This window comes from Pithys albifrons, chromosome 8, assembly GCF_047495875.1.
Source record: "Pithys albifrons albifrons isolate INPA30051 chromosome 8, PitAlb_v1, whole genome shotgun sequence".
NCBI lineage: Eukaryota > Metazoa > Chordata > Aves > Passeriformes > Thamnophilidae > Pithys > Pithys albifrons.
Window position 1 is genome coordinate 31,488,260 of NC_092465.1, and position 20,663 is coordinate 31,508,922.

The 20,663-nt window shown below is 43.3% G+C and overlaps 1 protein-coding gene across 2 annotated transcripts in view; it reads left to right on the top strand.

Annotated features, from left to right (window-relative positions):
* Positions 1–18,977, top strand: part of TMEFF2 (transmembrane protein with EGF like and two follistatin like domains 2) — a 130,031-nt gene extending 111,054 nt beyond the window's left edge. Inside the window, exons 8-11 of one of the 2 annotated variants that reach the window (XM_071562535.1) lie at positions 10,627–10,750; positions 12,285–12,443; positions 17,218–17,304; positions 17,705–18,977. In XM_071562535.1, the coding sequence (XP_071418636.1) occupies positions 10,627–10,750; positions 12,285–12,443; positions 17,218–17,304; positions 17,705–17,801 (467 nt within the window). In that variant the 3' untranslated portion in view covers positions 17,802–18,977. The remainder of the gene's footprint in view (positions 1–10,626; positions 10,751–12,284; positions 12,444–17,217; positions 17,305–17,704) is intronic. The other variant, XM_071562536.1, reaches the window with a different exon arrangement.
* The last annotated feature ends 1,686 nt before the right edge of the window (positions 18,978–20,663 follow it).

The following is a 20,663-nucleotide window of genomic DNA, read 5'->3' on the forward strand; positions in this document are numbered from 1 at the left end:
TTCCAAAGAGGGGTTGGAAATGCCAAAGTGAATTTACAGGTGTAATCCCAGAAACACACCAGGCTCAATCATATATGGTACAAGAGTTAAGCTGACAAGACTTACAAGGCCATAACTTAGGGCACTGCAATGCCTTGTTTTACTAGTCCTCCAGAACAAATTGTCAACAAAATTGTTGTTTGAAATTCTTAATCAATCTATCATTTTCTTCCATCAGAACATATGTATATTTTCTCCCATTGTTTTTATGAAAGATGTCCTTAGTTTAATTCCCATATAGCCCTGCAACAATAGTAGCTGGTTGCAGCCTGCCTTAGTGTGAGCCATATTGCCAGCCAGGCACACAGAGTCCCACCACAAGCTGAGACCACTTGCATCCTATTTCTCCCATTTCATCAGCCCCATGGAGGAAAAGATATGTCCTAAGGGGGCAAGACAAATCCTTGTTTTTTTCTGGATGGACACTGAAGGTGCAGTGTTCCTCAAGCCCCCTCTGAGCACACCTGCAGCTGGGACATGCAGACATTGTTAGTTATGCAACTGTCCCCCAGGATGGCACCAGCAAAACTGATCTTGCTTCTTCCACACATCAATATTCTTGACACCCATCTTAAAACTCAGGTCATGGGTATCCATCTCCTCTTCAAAAAGTGTCAGAAGGATACAAATATCCCTTCACTATTTTTAGAGCCGTATCAAAAGTATTTATTGGCTTTCTGGCACCTCATCCCATTTGTCAGAGATTTGATGCTATCTGCCAGTTGGCAGTGGAGGATAAGGGTCTCTATAAATGCAGTGGAAAATGGGTGAAACTTCATAAGCTAAGGCTACAGTGGCAGTGACTCTTGGGAGTTGTTGTGCCTGTTGTGACAGGCAGGAAGGACCTGTTGCAGTCTCCTGACAGCAGACAGAGCCAGGGCTTGAGGGAGCAGCTCATCCTCGCTTTGGTGTTTGCCCACCCATGGGGTACTGGAGATGTGGAGAAGGTGGGAAGCAGGGCCAAGCTATGAGAGAGGAGGACTGCTGATGTCTGGTGGCTCCACCATCCACTCCACATGCCACCAGCACCCACACTGCCTGGTGATGCCCAAAGACCGCTTCCTGCAGCACACACCCTTGGCTATGCATCCCAGCACAAACGTGTACGAGGATGGGGCTCAATCTGTATTATCCATAATTCATACTGCTCATGCTATGTGGTACATGAGAGGTGTTGAGAGTCTTGTTTTTCACATTGCCAACAGGAAGCTCTTCCAGCTCTTCCATGGCACATACCTCGAGGCCTGGCATCAGGCAGCTCTTTAATGTGCAGGTAATGTGTTCATCGGCCGCATGCCACAAAATTGGGTTGTTTTCCCAGCACTGTTGGTTTTTAGAAAGCAATGTATTCAGGTTGAAACTTTGCCCACATACCATCTGCTTCAGCCTTATCTTTCTTTGACAAGAAAGCTGAATATATAATGTCCACTTGGCTTTCCTGGTGTTACATAAGGTTGTGGTTTTGTGTTGGGTTTGCAATTTTAGAGCTCCTCAGCAACTCTTGCAACATGCTCCTGCTTCTCTTTTCAAGTGGAAAATCAGTGACAAAAATCAATACCATCTTCATAGCTATAATGAATGTGACCCACAGCCTTTTTTAGGATGACCACAAGCTTCTATCATATGTCTGAGGCCTATTTGCAAATATTGATTGGTATTGCAGATTATCTGTAGCCATTTCATATGAAATCATAAGATCTTGCAGTTTTGCTCTCTGCACTCAGGTTGGTATCAGAGGTATAGCTATAAATCACAGGACCTGCCCAGAGACACTGTTGATAGCCAATGTTGCCAAATTGTGAAAGTTAGGTATTTCAGGGTTTTTTTAAGCTGCTTAAGGAGGATGGTTCTCAGACAGCTCCATGTGAATGAGGGCACTGCTCTGGAGTCGCAGCAGACTGTTTACTTGAAGTGGGGGGAAAAAAGTGGAACCTTCATATGCAAATGTATGGCATTTGGAAATGTCATATAGCCGCATCTACATATAAATAAGCCACTCTGGAGTACTGCAATAGCCAAGCTGCTTTGATATAGAAATTGCATAGTAGGCACACAAAGCAGAAACAGCAGGACACCACTCGGTCAAGTTCGAGGAGTTTTGTTCCTTAATCACCACTTAACTAAGTTAACTAATACTCCTGTGTCGCTGTGTGTTAGACCGGGAAGGGTTGAATGGTGGGTTTGTGCTGCATGGGGAGCATGTTCAGCACGGACTGTGGACTGACTGCTGTGTCCCAAAAGATAGTGCTGAACGTAGAGATACTCCTTAGGCAGTATCCCTCGCAGCCACCCTGTGCCTCCCCTGTAGATCCATGCCTGCTTTCTCTGAAGGAGATCCGATTGGGTCGTATAAAGAAGCATCTTCTGCTGCTAAAATCCACATACTGGTATGCTACTTCAATCTTTCTTTTATCTGGTATTACACAGTAAATTGAAATTCTCAGGCATACTTTTTCAGAGGGGACACAGAGGGGAGCCCTGGTCTGGTTGCTCCTGTCCATTTTTGATGCCTTTGAGCACTGGCACTAATGAGTAGCTGGAGGAGAGGTGGATGGAAGGGAAAAGGAGCCGTCGGCTGAGCTGCTGGGAGGAATTTCTCGCAGGGGTGACACCCGCTCCGCTCGTGCTGTGCCGCGTGTGATGGATCCACCATTCGCCCCTCTGCCTTCAGGCATGCAGCCTAATTGGAGGGAACCTCACAAATCTCTAAACTGACACCAACTCTTTTTCAACACAGAATTACAATAATAATAAGGTTAACTCATCCTCTAAGGGCTCTGTCATGAGCTGCCTAAGGAGATCATACCCAAGGAGATAAACTATGACTACTTCTATGGCTGGTTTCTGCAGGGGGAGGGAGGATGCTGCTCCCACAGGGAAATCTGAGTGAAGGGAACATCACCAGCATGCCAGAAACAAAGATTAGCTGAGTTAGCATAAAGAGGGATTTAATCTATTCTGAGAATGGGGTTAACACAGACTTACTCAATCCTGACAAAAGAAGGAAGCACAAACTGTAAGGGCCCCTTTACCAGGGCTTTGGTAAATCCACAATAGAGCCCTGCATCATTAAATCACAATCCATAGCAATGACTGCAGGCCTCAAGACCAGCCCGCAGTGACTGTCTTAAAGAACTCTGCCTGTGTTCTTTGTCCACAAGAGTATTGAGAGATGATTTGGGAACAGGTAACCCAGAGACCACATGCCAAGCTGAAGAGCTTCCCTGTAGCCTGGACTGGGAAGCAGGCAGGTGCCGTTCACACGGGGCCATGAGCTGCTCCCTGAGGCTGCTGAAGTCAGAGCTCAGTCTGTCATCCTTCTCTTGATGTCGTCAAATCAAGTGTGGAGCGCAGCATCAAACAGCAGCAACCGCTGCTTTTACCAGCAGCCTCCGCCGGGGTGAGTGGATGAAATGTGGTGGCAGAGAGTAGAGGAGGTCAGACAAGGTAAGGCAACAGCCTGCATTACCTCCCTGAATGAAACGATCACCCCAGGGAGGAGTTGGATCTAATGGGAGCGTGTGAACACTGAGAAAGTGCTGGATTGGAGCAATGCACTGGCCCGTGTAGGGTTCTGGGGTTTTTTCTTTTCTTTCAGTTTAGTTAATATGCCTGCGTGTTCCTCTTCAGACATGTGGGCAATGGTTGCTACGATGTATTTGTATTGTGCTATTTTGGGGTTATATTGCGCCTTGTATTGCAGTAGCGACTTGGCAGCATCTCCTCGTGTGTGCAGGAGCCTTGGCTGCTATGGACCTGTATGGGGAAGGCTTCTGTGAATACAAGTGGACAGCAGACACTAAAAAAACAAATGAAGGTTAAAAAAAGGTTTTGTTTAGTTTTGAGCAGACAAATGGTCTTGTTACATGCAGGAAAATTATTAACAAGTTGCTTGATTTCAATCAGTCTTCTTATAAGATAACATTCACAGAAGATACATTCACAGATGTCGTAAATAAAAGTGCTTCTTGATTTCAAAAGTTCAGCAATAGCTTTAACGTATATAGCATAGCCCACAGATATATGCTGACAAGCTGAAAGTATTTTGTTCTCCATTTGAACATCTGGGGATTATTAGTGTCTTAATTCATTGGTTTCTATTATTAATTATGGCAGCAGGCTGAATAATTATGATACATTGCTGCAAAGACAGAGCACAATATTTTTTTTCAAAGTGCAGCAGGACATCTTGCCATCATCTCAAACATAAAAAGCTCTAGATTATTTTTAAAAAGGAACTCATTTGCATAGGGACATTTAAAATTAATAAATTACTGTGTTCAGCAAGCCTATTTTGTGCCTGAGAAAAGAAGTGAATGTAATTTAATTCACCAAGATCCATTTCTTTTTTTCCTCTTGGTGAAGCAGCTAATATGGGAAGGGAAATTTTTGTGCAGTTTATGTAGAAAGACTAGCTTCAAGTTTGCACTTGGAGTGACTGCAGAATGAATTTAGGCTCAGGCTGCAGCATAGTGGTGTCAGACGTTTTCAGCTGACATTTGGTGTCTCACTTTCCTCTTGCTCTTGGGGAGAGTGGGTTGGTGAGCTCCCTCTTGAGCGGCAGCAAGCACTTCCTTCAGAATTCTCACTCAACGCCCACCCAAACAGTGATTTTCAGGCGAATTGCTTGCACACATTTTCTCTATTGTAAAGGGATGCTCTATATTTGTAAAAGCAAGATTTTTCAAAGAAAGGAATCTACTGGGTCAAGATAATTAATAAGCCAGCCCTGAGCAGCTGTTGGTAGTGCAGTGTGGCTGTGTTGGTGCACAGCAGGGTGGCTGCTGGCACATTTGTCAAGGACAGGGTGCCTGGAGCTCTTGAGCAAAGGCTCAGGAAAAATCTTCTCTCATCAGAGCTGGGTCTGAGCTGGGATTTATCAGAATGGTTCTTCATTACAAGTAGGAAGCCTGCTTAAGGACTTCATCCCTAAGTTGTTGTGGGACCTCAATTCCTGTTGGATGCTTTTAGAGAGAAGGGGAAATACCAGCAAACCTGCTAAAGCAATTCTGCACTTTCAGAGGGAGCAGTGTCATTACTCCCTCCTCCTGACTTTACAAAGGGACCTTTGAACAATTCCTGCAAACATTCCTGAGCTGAGGAAGCTGCCTTTTACCCCAAAAGAGCAGCAGTTCTGACTGTGGACACTGCAGATGAGTAACTTAAACTGTCCTTAAACTCATCCACAAGATTCAGATCTCCACCCCTAGTCAATCACTGAAGCTCTTCCACAAAACTCAGGGCATTGCTTACCTTTGCTTCACAGGTTGGTACTCTCTGGACCTTTATTTTGATTTCAAATAAGAATTGCACAGAAAGTCTCTGTGACGCAGAGCGGAAGAGCTTTGTTAAGTTCCCAGTGCTATGTTCTGCAGCCTATCTTTGGGAGAGCTGACAGGAAGGGAGGTAAAGTGAAGGGGATATGCTTCCAAAAGGGATTGAGAAGGTTAAAGACACGGTTTTGACTCAAGAATCCTTTACTCCCTTGCTAAGTCCTCCGATAATGTGATGTGTAAGGAGTTGCTGCTTCAATATCAGCGAGAGCTTTCGTCTGCAAATTTGACTGACCTCAGTGGTATTAAAAGATTAAATTATTATGCAAGTCAATTCTTCTTAACCACTTTTTCCAATGAGATAGGTGTCAAAGTAGCTTCTGCTGCACATCATTCACTGTCTCATCCCTTATTTGATGAAATATATGTGTAAATAGGACTTCCCTTGGTCCAGTGATGACTGTACACTAGGTATTAACATTGTACACGAGCCAATATTTTCTCATATGGGCATAGCCTAATAGTTATTTTTCCAGAGCCCCAGCATGACCTGCTGTACACCAGCCAAAATGCTAGCATGAGAATTTAAAGGCTGTGGCCTTCTACTTTCCTTGCTTGGAATCACCTAGAAAGTCCTCAAAAGTCTCCCAGACCAGTCACCTAGGAAGTCTTACTGATTCAAAAATGAAGAATGACAGAATTATCAGGCCTGCAGAACTAATTGTTAAGTGCCTGGCAGTCAATTTTTGGATATAAGAATCCTATTTTCACCTAGATTTTTATTTTAATTTTTCCAAAGTGGATTGTAGGAACTTACGTCTGAAAAGAATTTTCTGGGCACTCCAGACAGTACTTCACCCCCCCATCAAGAGCGCTAATGGATTTATTCATTTGTCAGCAGCACTACTCCACATGTTCTGTTGTGTAGCAGGAGCTCTACACTCGCTCAGATGGGAGCTGGGGTCTGCTGAGGGCTGCCCAGAGAAGGGTCTGCCTGCCTTGTTTTCATCACTTGCAGAGTCACATCCTGCAACCAGGCTGACTGTTTCAGCTTCTGAATTTCAGCTTTCACTGAAATATTTACCTGAGAATCCTAATGGTGATTCAGCTTCTAAAGACTGAAGAAAAGTCATATAACTAAACCAGAAAGTCAAGTAAAAATAATACAAAATATATTGGAAATAATTATTTCACTCATTTTTAATGAAAAGCAGAAACAGCCATAGATATTAGAGCATTTAGACGAGATAGTTTTAAATAATTTATTAATCATTTCAGAAGACAATCCATCAGGAAAAGCAGGAATGCTGGGTGGGTGGTCAGTCACACTGGGTAACTTTTTAGGATCCAGTTTACCCCAGTGAAATACTGCTCATCATCTTGGCATCTTCCTGTCCTCCATGGTAAGGCTGGAGAGCAGTTCAACTGGGAGACTCTTCCAGTAAGCAAGATGATGATAAGCTGTTTCAGGCTACACAAAGTAGCATCTGGCCTCAACGCATTTAAAAATAATCTGTTTTGACTAGTGTGTCTTATATGATAGGCTATCATGTCATGTGCTGGCACTAACAAAAGATGTGAACAGTATGAAATGTCATGTTCGGCTAAAGATGCAAAAAATGTTGCAGAGAAGCAAAATATATTGGCTTCATCACGGTGGCATTTCTCTATCTGAAAAGTGCTTCAAGAAAAAGATTTCTGAATACAATTGTTCTGGACAGTGAGAGTGTATTTCTTTTTGAAGTAAACACAAGAAGCATTTTGAGAAACATGGCAGGAATTTCTTTTGCCCAGATGTAGGAGAGACTGACCCAGTCAGTCCAGTTTTATCTTTAGTCTTTACAATTAGCTTCTACCCCAAATCCTAGCCATCACAAAAAGGTACAAATCTGTCCTTTCAGTGCAAATAAAACCTTCCCACATTGTTGCCAGTAACAATGCAGCAAGTCTAATGTTTGAAGAGGAGCTACTGAATTTAACATTACTGACACCTAACTAACTTTGGATTTGGTCTGTGTGATTGCTTTATGAATACTGATCTACTGTGCTTGGGAAAAAGTGGGTAACTTTGTATTTAAGCTTTGCTCTCTGTAGATGCAAGGTTGGTGTGGTAGAGGGGCTCCTTAGTTTAATGACACTTTAAACTGATTAGTGCACATTGCATCCAGTACTGAATTTATAAATAATCTAGAATTATAAGGGTGGAAATCTTATTTAATTTAGTATTAAATTTTTAAGATATGTACAGTTCTTATTTGCTTTATAACTTCAATATGTTTTTTATTTATATCCTCTCTTTTTAGAATTGTTCTATAGTTCTTGTTTCATAGTGATGTAAGCCCTGCAATGCATTCATAAAAGTCAGTATCTCATCAACAGCTGGATTACTGAAAAGTGCTGAGATCCTTCAGAAATGAGAGCAGTCAGTTTTAACATGAAGGGACTTTTCAAGCATGTCTTGGTGTTTGGGTCTCTATATTGAATCTGAAAAGATGTTTTTCATAATTAGAAAAATAACCTGTTTTGAAGCAGGGAAATTTTGTGTGTGTGTGTGTGTGTGTGTTCGTGTTCAAAATGTGCTGAAAGAGGGGAACAACTTAGTCTGAACTAAATGATGCTTTCATTGTGGTCTGTATTTCGAATGACTGAAATGACATATCTAACTAAATGCACGTTTTTCTGAGTTAAATCCCTGACTCTGTCAGAGGAGTCATGAGTCAAAAGGAGAGACTACAGATAACTTGTGTCTAAGTTTTGTGGTCTCTTCCTTGCCAGGTGACAAGTGTTCCTGTATGAAGTGTTTATCCTACAAATGCTAGCAAAGCTTCAGCCATCTCGTTTTTGATTCAGTAAAGCATTTTCCTTCACAACATCATGCTTAGAGGTGTAATTACAGGTTCTGCAGGATCGCAGATTTACTTTAAAGTGTGCTAGAAACCTTTTTTAAAGAGAACACTGTTTCTACCCACATGATTGCAGGAAGAGGAAGAGCTAATTCCTCTTTTTACCAGCCCTAAAGCCTACACACAGTGAGAGCATCTGCGAATCCTGGTCCCCCTTTCAAGTCCTAGCAGATTAGTTTGTCTTGAAATAAACAGTTTCTTGAAGTGTGCCTTTAAGAAAAAAGTAAACCAAATGGTTTCATACAATTTTAACAACACTGCTGGCTCATCTGAGAGAGGAGGGATTCTTGCAGTGGGTGATGGTGGTGCAGACATCACAGAGATACCTCAGTACCTGAGAAGGAACCACCAGAGATACACACACACATGTATGTGCATGTGCATGCAGAGCATCTCCTATTCTTCATAAAGAAAGCAAACTTCCTCTTGGTAATGGAAGGTTTGAAAGAAACGACATTTTATTTTCCACAACAGAAAATATGTGTATTAATAAGGATCCCATACTTCTTGCTGCAGTTTCCTGGACAGAAATAGATTTGAATGTGGGCCATGGCAGAGGTCCAGCACACCCAGAAACCATCAGGCCTGGTGCACAGGTGATCACTACATGGGTATGGAGTTCCACAAGTCCTGAGCACATCAGGATCCACATGTGTGCAATGGGCAAGTCCATTGATAGCTGGCACAGATCATGTACATTTTTAATGTCTGGAAGGATTTCCAGGAGGAAAAAGGAACAGACATGAAGTCCTGTTGGGATGTTAACTCTCTGTGTGTATATTTCACATGCTGATTGCGACTGTCTCATCTGGAGGGTGATAGGTAGCCAAAAAAGTTTAGCACCAGACCAAATGGACCTCCTGTTCCCACCTTCTTCAAGTAGCAGAAATTCCTGGGCAAGTTCTCAAAGGAGCTTATACCATACCTATAACATGCCTCCTGTCATCCCATCCTGTTTGTGGCATCCTAGAGAGAGCTGTCAGCCCCAAGCCCAGGAATCCTCACTGCCCTGTGATGCTCCTGTGCTGTGTGGTCATTAACAGCCTCCCTGACAGCCTCACACAGGCATCCCACTGTAAGCAGGGAACCAGGAGAGGCAGACGGGTTTGTGTCCAACATATGTGCATTTGAGAGGGTGCAATAATGGTCCCTAGTGCAGAGGTCCTGAAAATGCTAGAAGAGAAGCTAATGCTGTCTACAGGGATATAGAGGTTTAGCATCATTCTCGTTTGCTGGGAGCTGGTCCTTGCCTGTTTTCACGTGAGGACAATATAATCAATTTTATTAGTGCAAGTGGTAAGAGACTCTTGCAACTCTCCTTGGACAGCAGCGACAGAAAAGAAATTCATTATGAAAATCTGAATCTTGGATCTGCTGCACATACTGTTCCCAGAGGTGGGATAATACCTAAGCATGCCTGCTGCTGGCACGACTGGCTCGGAGGCAGAACACAAATTCCAATTGTTTCATAAGACTCCCGGACTTCCTTTGGAAGATACAAATGCTTCAGCTTATTTGTGTGCAAACTACATTTCCTCAGACATCCATCATGAGATTTCTTTCTTCTGTTTTTAATTAATCATGGGTGGATGATACTATCACAGAAAAAGGATTTTTACCATTTGAGGTATCATAAGGATTGGTTAAATGGAAGAATTTGGGAAAATTACCCAGGTTAATTAATACCTTGATGGCCTACAAAATTCATGTGAGTTGATGGCAAATAATACTCTGTGTTTCAGCCTGTGAAGTCTATGTTGAACACATATCTGTTTCAAAACTAAATGAAGCCTCTGTTTTCTTGGCTACATAGAGGGATTTTCCAGGGTTTGCAGTCCTGTATTTGTATTTAAGTGCCGCAGAAGTAGGCTCAGAAAGACTAGTTTAAGGGTACTGGATGCTGTGGAATGTGGAGGCCAACAGGCTCTGGGGCACAGGCATGCAGACTGATGATAAACTTCACCTCTGGACTCCTGCTCTACATCAGCCATAGAATTATCTCTCTGTATATGTTATACTGAATGACCAAATATATTGTAATGATATATAACATGTAAATGTCCAGAGTTTCTCTCCTAACCTTGCCTGGGTTTAAGGAGGCAAGCCATGAAGGATAACAGAAACGATCAGCTGGTTTTTATGTGCTATTCTGTAATAAGTTTTTGAAAGTCAGATTAGTTTTCTACTGTCTCATTTGCTATAACTTGACAGGAACTAGAAAAGAATGAAACTCTTGCAAAGCTTAGCATTTGCTGACCTGTTTGAAGGTGCAAGCCCTTGCTCTTTCTTCCCTTGAACATCTTTCACATCTTGTTCTTCTGGTTTTCCTTTCTTTAATATGTTTGGTCCTTTCCATCATTTCACCTTATCCTACATTGTCAGGTTAATGTTCCCTTCACCTGTGTTCACAGAGAATGCAAATAAATTGGAAGAAAGTGCAAGAGGGATCTATATCCCTTGTCCAGAGCATTACAATGGCTTCTGCATGCATGGCAAGTGTGAGCACTCCACGAACATGCTGGAACCGTCTTGCAGGTAACCCTTCTACCAAGGAGGAACAGGCTACACACATGGAAATATTGTGTATGGAAACACTTAATGTAGGTCAACTATGGAAAATACTGGCAACCATGGCCCTTTGTGCTACAAAATCCATTAGACTTAAATTATTCAATGAAGCCTCTATTTTATGTATAGAGCAAAAGTATATGGAGTTATGCACAATGTTAATTGACTGTGAAACCATTCAGTAACCTTCAGTTACATTTAGATGTGTTTTTAAAAGCCCTTCACAAAGTGCTCAGACCATTGCTAGGTAGTCTCCTCAGCCTGAAGGAGGAGAGGAATGCCACCAGGGAGATGTCCCTGCTGTGGCAGGAGTGATGCTCATGAGGCAGCTTGCTGGGGCAAAAATGGCTCCTTCATGTGGGAGGTGATTTTGGAGAAGGGCAGGGCAGGGAGGAGTACAGTGAAAGCAGGTGCTTCTGCAGTGAATGCCTCCCTGCACAGGTGCAGGTATTACTTCTGAAGTTCAACCAGCAGCCCAGTGGCAGCAAAAGGACTATTATGCATGAAGCACCATTTTTCTGAGACACTGGACTGGGAGAGCAGAGATACAGGCCAGACTTTGTCCCCAGGGCAGATGTTCAAGCCAGCTTCTCCCAACTCTCACAAACAGCCAGGGCACATTTTGCAGCTGCTGCATTTTAGGTGCTCCATTCAGCTGGAAAATGTCCTTTCCTCAAGGTGCTGGCGGCTGTGGGAATGCAGGAGAGGAAAAGGGTGGAAGCTCAAGGTTTAACCCGTCAGGGTTAGTGCTCCCCTAACGCATCTGAGAGGAGCCCAAGCCATCTGTCTCAGTCCCTTACAGTTGCTGCTGCCATTGACCTGGATTTTTGCATCTTCTTGCTTGGGCTTTTTAGGGGAAACAAGGCAAGAGCTAAAATTGGAAAAACACTGCTTGCCCCCAAAATCAGAGAGCAGAGTGGAGATGTCAGGCTGCAGGATGTGAACTGGTGAGCAGCGCAGCAGGCGGCATCGGGCTGGATGGCTGCAGCATCAACAGAGGAGTTTTTTTATAGCAACCAGACAAAATGTAAATGATGTATCCACTTTCAGGAACATCTAATCACATTTCATATGGAGCTCGGATGATTGCTTATCACCTCCTTAGGGGTAATCTGCATAAGGAGCCACAACTAGATGGCTTTTCACCCTCCCCCATGTCCCCAAAGAAAGGGACAAATCTAAAATATGTTGTGCGAGGAACTAAATGGGTTCTCATCACAACGTGCAAGTAGTTCCAGTTGATGCCAGTTATATTTCAGTCCTCTGGGCACCTCCTGGCACTCTGCAGTGTCGTTCACTCTCACAGACCTTGGTGATACTGAGGACCTGAAATCTTCCCTCTGAGAGGTTGAGCAGGCACCAGTACTCTCTCTGGGGGAGTCCATCCTGCAAAAAACCCACATAAATTTATGCTTAGGCCACTGATTTTTTTTTTCAGATATAATTTTTCCAACATCTTTGAAAGTAGCAGATAAAACCAGAAAAATACTTTTTGTTTCAGATGTGATGCCGGCTATACTGGACAACACTGTGAAAAAAAGGACTACAGCGTTTTATATGTGGTTCCAGGTCCAGTACGATTTCAGTATGTCTTAATAGCAGCAGTGATTGGAACCATCCAGATTGCTATCATCTGTGTTGTAGTCCTCTGTATTACAAGGTCAGTAATCTCTGGTACTTTGCAATAGGAAAAGAAAAGACTTTTGTTTTTCCTGCTATGTGCGTTGATTATACAGATTTCTGCAGTGACACTACTGATAACAAGTGCTATTTAATTCACCACCAAACAGAAGATATCATCTGGTCCAGCCAGGCAGTGCTGGTTCATTATTATGACTGAATTTTTACTTCCATCTTAATCAAACTTAGGTAGCAACAGTGCCTACAGCAAACGAAGTTTCCTATTTTGTATTCAGATGCTTGGACAAATATTGTTCATATAAATAAGGGGAATATAAATACAGCAGCTGGATCAACACTTAATAAAACTAATCATATCTCCATCTGGTTTCCTTAAGGGCCCATTCCCTTAGTCCTAATCAGGCAAAGCATACAAACTTTTAAGCCTGTTTGCAACCCCGTTGATTAAATGATTTCATTAGGCTTGTGTGCACGTTCAGAGGCACTGCTCATGTTTTAGGGTCTTCACTGGATAGTGGCATGCCAAGCCATACATGATGTACTTGGGTTTTTTTCTTTAATGGGGAGGAAAGGGTTGTGGGAATGGAAACAACCAGGGTAGTTCAGAATGAGAAGGGGAAAGGCAATCCTTCCCCTCCTGCATGTGCTGCTCTACTCCCCCAGCTGAACTGTGTTACTCTCTGAGAGGGTGTGGGGTAAGGTCCAAATGTAAGACCTCTACAGGCTTCTCTCACAAGGTTAAATTAATTCAGCTAGCAACACTGATAAATCATTCTTTTAAAACTAGTTTTCTTTTTTAAATACAAAAAAAAAAATTTAGTCAGGTATCACACCTCTGTGTAAAATAAAATCTCTAATATTTTTTCAGTCCCTATCTTGTACTACCTGGCTGGAAGACAAGTGTAGCATTTGTTCCTGGAAAAGAAAAACAAAATTCATAAATCCTTCTCTGGCCTAAAGGCATAAAACAAAACCTTTTTTGCCAAGCTGAATCCATCAACTGAATGGCAACTGCCGAATAAGGTAGTGGATTGTGGTGGTATTCACAGAAGTAATTCAAACAACCAAAAATATAGTGTGTTGTGAGAGAAAGAAGGTGGTGTAGTAACTGATAATGGAACAAATACTGTGTATAGTTTTGTCAGGTGACTTTAGTTTTGTCACTTTGACACAGTGAGGCAAAGTACTTAATACTGAAGAAAGCAGACAGTGAGCTCTGAGCGATCTGGTACTGTAATGCAAATTACCCATCAAACTGTTTTCATACAGAGACAGTACCTTTTCCCACACACTTTGTAACTAAGTGAATTTATGATCTTTTTACTTTTTTTCTGTAATGCATGTAATTACTGCAGAGCATCCTCCATCCCAGCATAATGTACTCTTAAGTGGCCTAAGAGAAATCCACATGACAAGAGAGTGTTGTAGTAGCATATGCATAAGTAATTGAGTTTTTTAAGTCCTCTGCTTTGGAGAACTGGACTGTACTGGTTTCAACTCCACACCCTGAATTCTTGAAAGTATTGAAACTACCCTGCCAGGTTCCTGGGAGAAAGAAGGGAAACTTCACTCAGAGGCCACTGTGGCCAGATTCTTTGCTGCTTCTTTTAGTGCAGCTTCACCTAATTAATTTATCAAATGAGTTTGGTGTACTGGGTCCATTTGAGCCACTCAAAACTACCACTGTAATCTTTTAGCTTTCATTACTGTTGTTACTCTTAAAATCATACCTGTATAGTGATGCAAATCCACAGAATGTCATCCATTGTTTGAAATCTCTCAATAAGTTCTGGGAACTTTTAGGGCCATTCTTGCACAGACACTTTAATCTGAAAATGGGCTGTGCTGCTGACAGGAATGGTTTTCCCTTGCCCCTTCCTCTGCCTCCTGGGCACTTGGTCCTCTAAAGCTCTGTTGCCACTATTAGCATTTCTGTAGCCACACAATGAACCAGGTAATGGGATGGACTAGGCTGAAAACGCAGAACTGATGTTTTGTTTTTAAGTGACTCAGTTCCTGAAAGGGGTCAGCTGCTTGGCTACTCATTACTAGTGCCAGCAATGGGAATATGCACCTGGGGCAGAGGAGTGGGAAACCAGAGACCAAGAGGTGAAACACTGAAGCACAGTCCCTCTGCCCAAGGACTTGTAGCTTAGAGGTAAGGCAAAGAAAGAAGCAATGATTAAAGTGAAGGAGGATGGTAAATAATATAGGTATGGCCTAGTATCATAATGATTCTCAGCAGTTTTCTTTACAGCTTTGCATTTTTAGTGATTCCCTAACGTTTAGTCACAGCAGCTTATTTATGTGAAGAAATAACTTGATTAAAAATGAATGCATAACATGTTTTACCTGCTATGAATCACATTGTGAGTAACTCAAGCTTCTGAGCAAGCTTCAGTGCAGGGAGGGCAGGCAACCCATGCTCCAGTACCTGGTTTACATTGATATAACTGCTGCGTTCATAAATGAATGCATCCCACACACAGAGCACTACAAAGGGCTTTTGATTAAAGAGTTAAGGACCAAGGAAAACCTGTCACTCAGTTTTAACAGATGATTAAGTCTAAAAAGCTGGTTAAATGCAAATGCTTCTCTTAGGAAACCCAGCTTCACTTCAGGCCCAACCTACCTGTTAAGCAGTCGTGGTGTTGTGCTTGGCCCCGGGGCTTTCCCAGCCTCCCATGGATTGGTAATGCACTGCATTATCCAATTAAAATATGGGTATTTTTGGTTGAAAGATGCTTTTTCATCATCTTAATTGGGGTAACCTCTACATTTAAATGGATTTCTCTCTACCTGGAACTAAGTGACTGGATACTGTCACTGTCAGTTGGGGGAAACTGCCTGTGAGATGCTCCTCTTGCTTCCCGCTGGAGCACTTGGTACCCACCATTCTCTGTGAACGCAGAGCTGCATCGTCTGGGATTGCTGACCATCCTGATCATCCCCCAGCCACCTGGTTCCTCCATGTTTCTTACAAAACCAGTATGGTTGTGCCCACTGTGCCTTCCCATCCCTGACTCCCTACAACCCTGTTTTCATGGCCGAGCACTGGGGCAACGCAGGGCTGTGTCTTCTGCTGTAAATCCAGATGCTGCGGGCTCGGGAGGAGCCCCGTGGCCACGGGAGTCAGCGGTACGTGGAGAGGTGTCTGTGCTGTGCCTCCTGCCGAGCACTGCGAGGTCCTGCTGAGCATCTCCGGCTGGATGGGCCGGAGAGGCCGCCCGGGGACAGCCGGGCTGGAGTCTGTGAGCCTGCACATGACAGTGCTCAGTGAATCAGCCCTGTGTTTGCTAACAGCGGCTCCCTGACTCACTCGGAAAGTTTGCTCGCCTTTTTAAGGAACTTGCAGGGAATAATGAGTTTGCCGTGAAATTGCAGACTGGCTAAAGTCTGCCTTAGTTCCATAACAAAAGCTTTGCCGTGACCCCTGAGAGCACAGGGGATGCTGGCAGTTTTTTCCTGAAGTAATGATAGCAGCCTTACTTCACTGCTTCCCAGAAAGGAACGATGCAAAATATAGTGCACAGCCACATAGCTTCTCATGAGGGGGTGGTCCTGGTGGCTTAAAAGTGAGGTGAGTCAGGACAGTCTGACCCATATTTTGCTAGACACTTATATAATTGTATTTCAGCCTTTTTAAATGCTTCATAAGTTCCTATGGTTGTGTTTAGCCTTTCCGTTGGATAGCATCAGTCCCATTCAACAGAGGGAGAAAGAAAAAATCACCTTTTTTATTTTAAGAGGCTAGTAAAAGTGCATTTCACTCTATTTTGCTGTTAGTTATTTGACACAGAGCTGAGGGCAAGTGGTTTGAGCTCCCACTGCACTAAGAGGGTGGGCTCTCCCTGGTGCACAACCCATAGGGTTTCACAAGGTGCTGCTGAAAGCCCTCCTGTAACAGCAAAACAAGTCAGTCCAATACAAAGGGAATGTTTTTCTGTATCAGTATGGTCTGGAGTATTGCGGGGCCTCTTGTCATGCCACTCCAAGAGGGTGTTTCAGACTCTCTTGTGTAACTGCCCACAGTTTCTGCCATAACCTCCCTTGGCTTTCAGCTGCTTAAAACTTCCTGTGGTCTCCATCTGGGGTTAAACTTTTCTGTGCTTTGTGCCTGAAGATGCCTTTCCATGGAGGAAGAGAATCAGAAACATGCCATTAGCTTTCCACTGGTGGAAACGCTATGCTGGGTAGCATCCCTACAGCTGTCATTGCTGCAGTTGAAAGGTTGAAACATGCCCTTGCTGAGGAGCACTGGTGGTGCTGAGGCACAAGAGGTTTTCTTCTGCAGCTGTCCAAAGGCATATCAGACTTTCAGCTTTCCAGCATAATTGCTTTCTGCACTAAGCCAAGCAGCCATGTAGGCACCTGTAAGTAAAGTAGGTTTTCACTCATGAGCATTTCCATGAAGAAAGATAGGGACTATGGACACCTAGCTCCTTGGAAAGGCAGCCCCTGCAGCCACTTTGTAACCTGGGACGCTGAGCAGGTGAGCATGAGACAATCCCAGATCTTCCACCTGCACCTCACTGAAAATAAACCCGTTATTTAAAGATGAGTGGTGAAGTGCAATTGGGGCTGTCATGATGCAGCAAGAGTGTCCACTGCTCAGGAATCTTAACATTTCCTTGCCATAATTTTGTTCACAGTGTGCTTTTTGAGGTTGTGGTTTTCATTTCACAGAGGAAGCACACTGAGGGACATCTCACCCGCATGTCCCTGCTGCCTGTGCCACCTCCTGAGCAGATGTGCTGTTTAAAGCTGTGTATTCTCACAAGTCTCTTTTCCAGGAAATGTCCCAGGAGCAACAGAATCCACAGACAGAAGCAAAACACAGGGCACTACAGTTCAGACAACACAACAAGAGCATCGACAAGGTTAATTTAAAGAGCGCATGTTTCCACAATGGCAAAACTAACTGCAGAGAGCTTGGACTACAAAATACAGTATTATAGATAAAAGATTAAGACAAGATCTACACATGTTGCCTTGCATTTGTGGTAATCTACACCAATGAGAACATGTACTACAGCTATATTTGATTATGTATGGATATATTTGAAATAGTATACATTGTCTTGATGTTTTTCTGTAATGTAAATAAACTATTTATATCACACAATATAGTTTTTCTTTTTCATGTATTTGTTATATATAATAAATACTCAGTGATGAGAAAAAAATTGCCTTTCTTAAATTGCTGTATCTCATAGCTGTGTATAGTTTTGGGATATTGTACATGGACACTAACAAATCTCTTTTTCTTTCTTTTTCCAGTTCTAGTGGCAATTTTGAGTCTACTGAACTCAGTAGTAGGGTTTTGAGTTGGTCCAAGATCAGCGACAATTATGGATGTGGGAAAGGTGAAGAATAATTTAACCTACATTGAGGAGGGATAAAATATTTCAGATGCGAAGTCAACTACATTTCATCAGCCTTCTTCTCCCATACCATCTATCTTTACTCTCCCATAGCTTAGGAAGTCTTTGCCTTCTAAATTAAATCCTAACCGAAGGGGAAATGGAAATTCTCGGTAACCGCGATGAGAGTGTTGGGGGTAATGTTTCGATTTGGGAGGGAATTAGGTGTCTGTCAAGGTGAACCCTACGAGAACACTTTGCAGAATCTCCAACTCTGGTCACTGGAGTAAGTGAAAATTGCTTCTCGCTCTTGATTGAAAATTATTAGGTTAAAAAAGTTAATAACATAATAACAGCTGAAATGCCAGTCCCATTTGTACCTCGTGAACATGCTGATATAATTTATTTTTTCAAAGAGAAGGTGAAAACCACTCAGAAAATACCTTATGAATAACTTTATGGGTGACCCTACTCCATTAAATGTAATGAACCCAAATGTTGGCTATACCTCAGGAAAATAAGGGCATGTATTTTGTCACATCCACATGATGGACAAGATGCAAAGTTATTTCCATGATAGTTGAAACTCTCCAAAACACACTCTTTTGAGAAGGTAATTCTGGTCTAGTTTGTGCTATGAATTTTGAGAATGGCAGAGTGAGACTGAAGGGCAGAGTGTGGTACTGACACTCCTGCTGGATAACATCCACTCCATTAATTGACTACCGGAGCACTAGTCGCTCTAAAGAGCATAACTGAACTAAAAAGCCCTTGTAACAGTAGTTAGTGTGCTGCTCCTCTCCAAAGAGATTTTGCCAAGGCAATAAGTCTCCAAGACAAGAGTTACAAGTATTTCTCACTGTCATCATCATGTAAGAAATTGCATTTGGGTCAGAATCAGATCTGGGGTTACCTGGGATGATGTCTCATGAGTATGTTTCCATTTCCTGCTTCAGCATCAGTCTGGTCACTCACAGCAGTCACCACCAACCCCACCGGTGACAGTCCACCCGATCTGGCCTCCAGACATGGGTGCAGCGATACTTTGACTCTAACATGACTTTTGGTCTTCTCCCTCCCCCAGCCTGCTTTAAAGTGAATCCATTGCATGATGTTCACACGGTCTCAGTTTTTGTCTTGTTCTGGGTTTCTTGGCTTTTTAAAGGTAATAAAAGGCGATTGGCAAGAGATGCTTCCAGGCACCTGGTCTGTGCTGATTGATGGGAGTGGGAGTGTGATGCTTGCACAGGCAGAGGGGCAGATGATGGTGCAGGGCAGCTCTCTGGCTCTGTGCTGCCAGCCCTGCAGGGACCATCTGCTCCACAGAGCCTTGGGCTGGGCTGAGGCAGAGGGAGAGGGGGCTGTACAGCCACCCTCAGCCCTCACTCCAGCTCTTTGATCTTTGAGCCTTGTTTTCAGATTGGAAGAGTGATGGTGTGGGGCAGGAGCAGAGATGTAGCAAGTAGGCATGATCCTGGCCCCCTGGACCACAGGGACATTTCTATGCTCAAACCCACTGTAAAATTCTCCTTTTTGTCCCAGTATTTGCTGGTTTTGAGTCCTACACTCAGGCTCAGCAAGAGTGGTCTGACATAGAGGGCAACCCAGGCACAGCAATGCTGCACTGCACAGGTTTGGTGGCACAAGATCCCTTCTAAGGATACTTTGTGAGCTCCGGTAATTCATAACCACAAAGTGGTAAGACCCCTCTTCAAATCACTTCACCAGCTACACCCAGTGTAGCAATGACGGTGTCTCTGGGGAGCACTTCAGCATCAGGTTGAGGATTAGGTTGGAGGAGGCAAACAGCTCTACCCTGCAGACACCCTCTCATGCTTTGTGCTTTCTATGTGAAGTGTTGGAGTATAGCAAGTGTCAAAACCACAGATTCTGAGCTAATTCCAAATGTCAGCCCCCCCCAGTGGGACTATCAGATCTGGACTGTTTATTTCAGTCACTTACATTAGATACAAAAATCAAATGTTAACACATACACACCACCATGTAGCTGTAGCAATAAACCTAATTTTAAAAGGCAAAGTTTGGCCTGGCCAAAAATAGCATGGCTTCACTTAGGAGTGAAAATATGAGTCTGACCCACTGTCTCTAGACTTCCCAATGTTATGTGCCTTGCTTTTTCCTAGCAGCACATTCAATCCCCAGCCTGCATTTGCCAGGTGTTATTAGCTGCATCCCCAGCAGCATTGTCTGTCACAAAGCCTCGCACCTCCACAACAAAGCCAGTGTTTAAGTACCTGCTGCAGACGGGAGGGCAGAGAAGGGAAAGGGATTTTGGTTTTAATACACAGAGGGCAGGTCCCACCTCTTTAGGCCTTTCAAACTTAACCTTCAATGTGTTGGCATGGGCACACGTCTAAAAATCACAGTGTCTTGGAGTTGTACATACAGGAGTGGAGATTTCTAACAAAAATGTTTGCAGAAATTGTACCAAATGCAGCAGCAAATTTGGAGATGTGGCTCTGGGGTTGCTTTTTCTGGAAAGTCTGGAAAGTGCATCTTTTTGTTAGATCCATATGCTGACCAGAGCTTGAGATGTGGCAATCTCTTCTGTGCAGTTTAGCTTTATAAAAGGCAGCAAGGTGGTTGGGCACATAACGACATGGCTGTGTGAAGCCATGGCTGTGGGGATTGTGCCAAGCACTCAAGCAGAGCCCAGCTCCTCTGCCTGGAGTCATGCAGAGGGATGCTGATGTGTTGCCGTTTGTCCACTTATAAGTGCAAGCTTACACCAGCAGGAGCAAAGTCCCTTGTAATGCCATGAAGATGGACTCAGTGCTTATCAGGGTCAGGGGGGCAGTAATTAATATATTTTGGCTGTTTCATTGGCTTTTTTGTCATGACACTTTGACAACTGT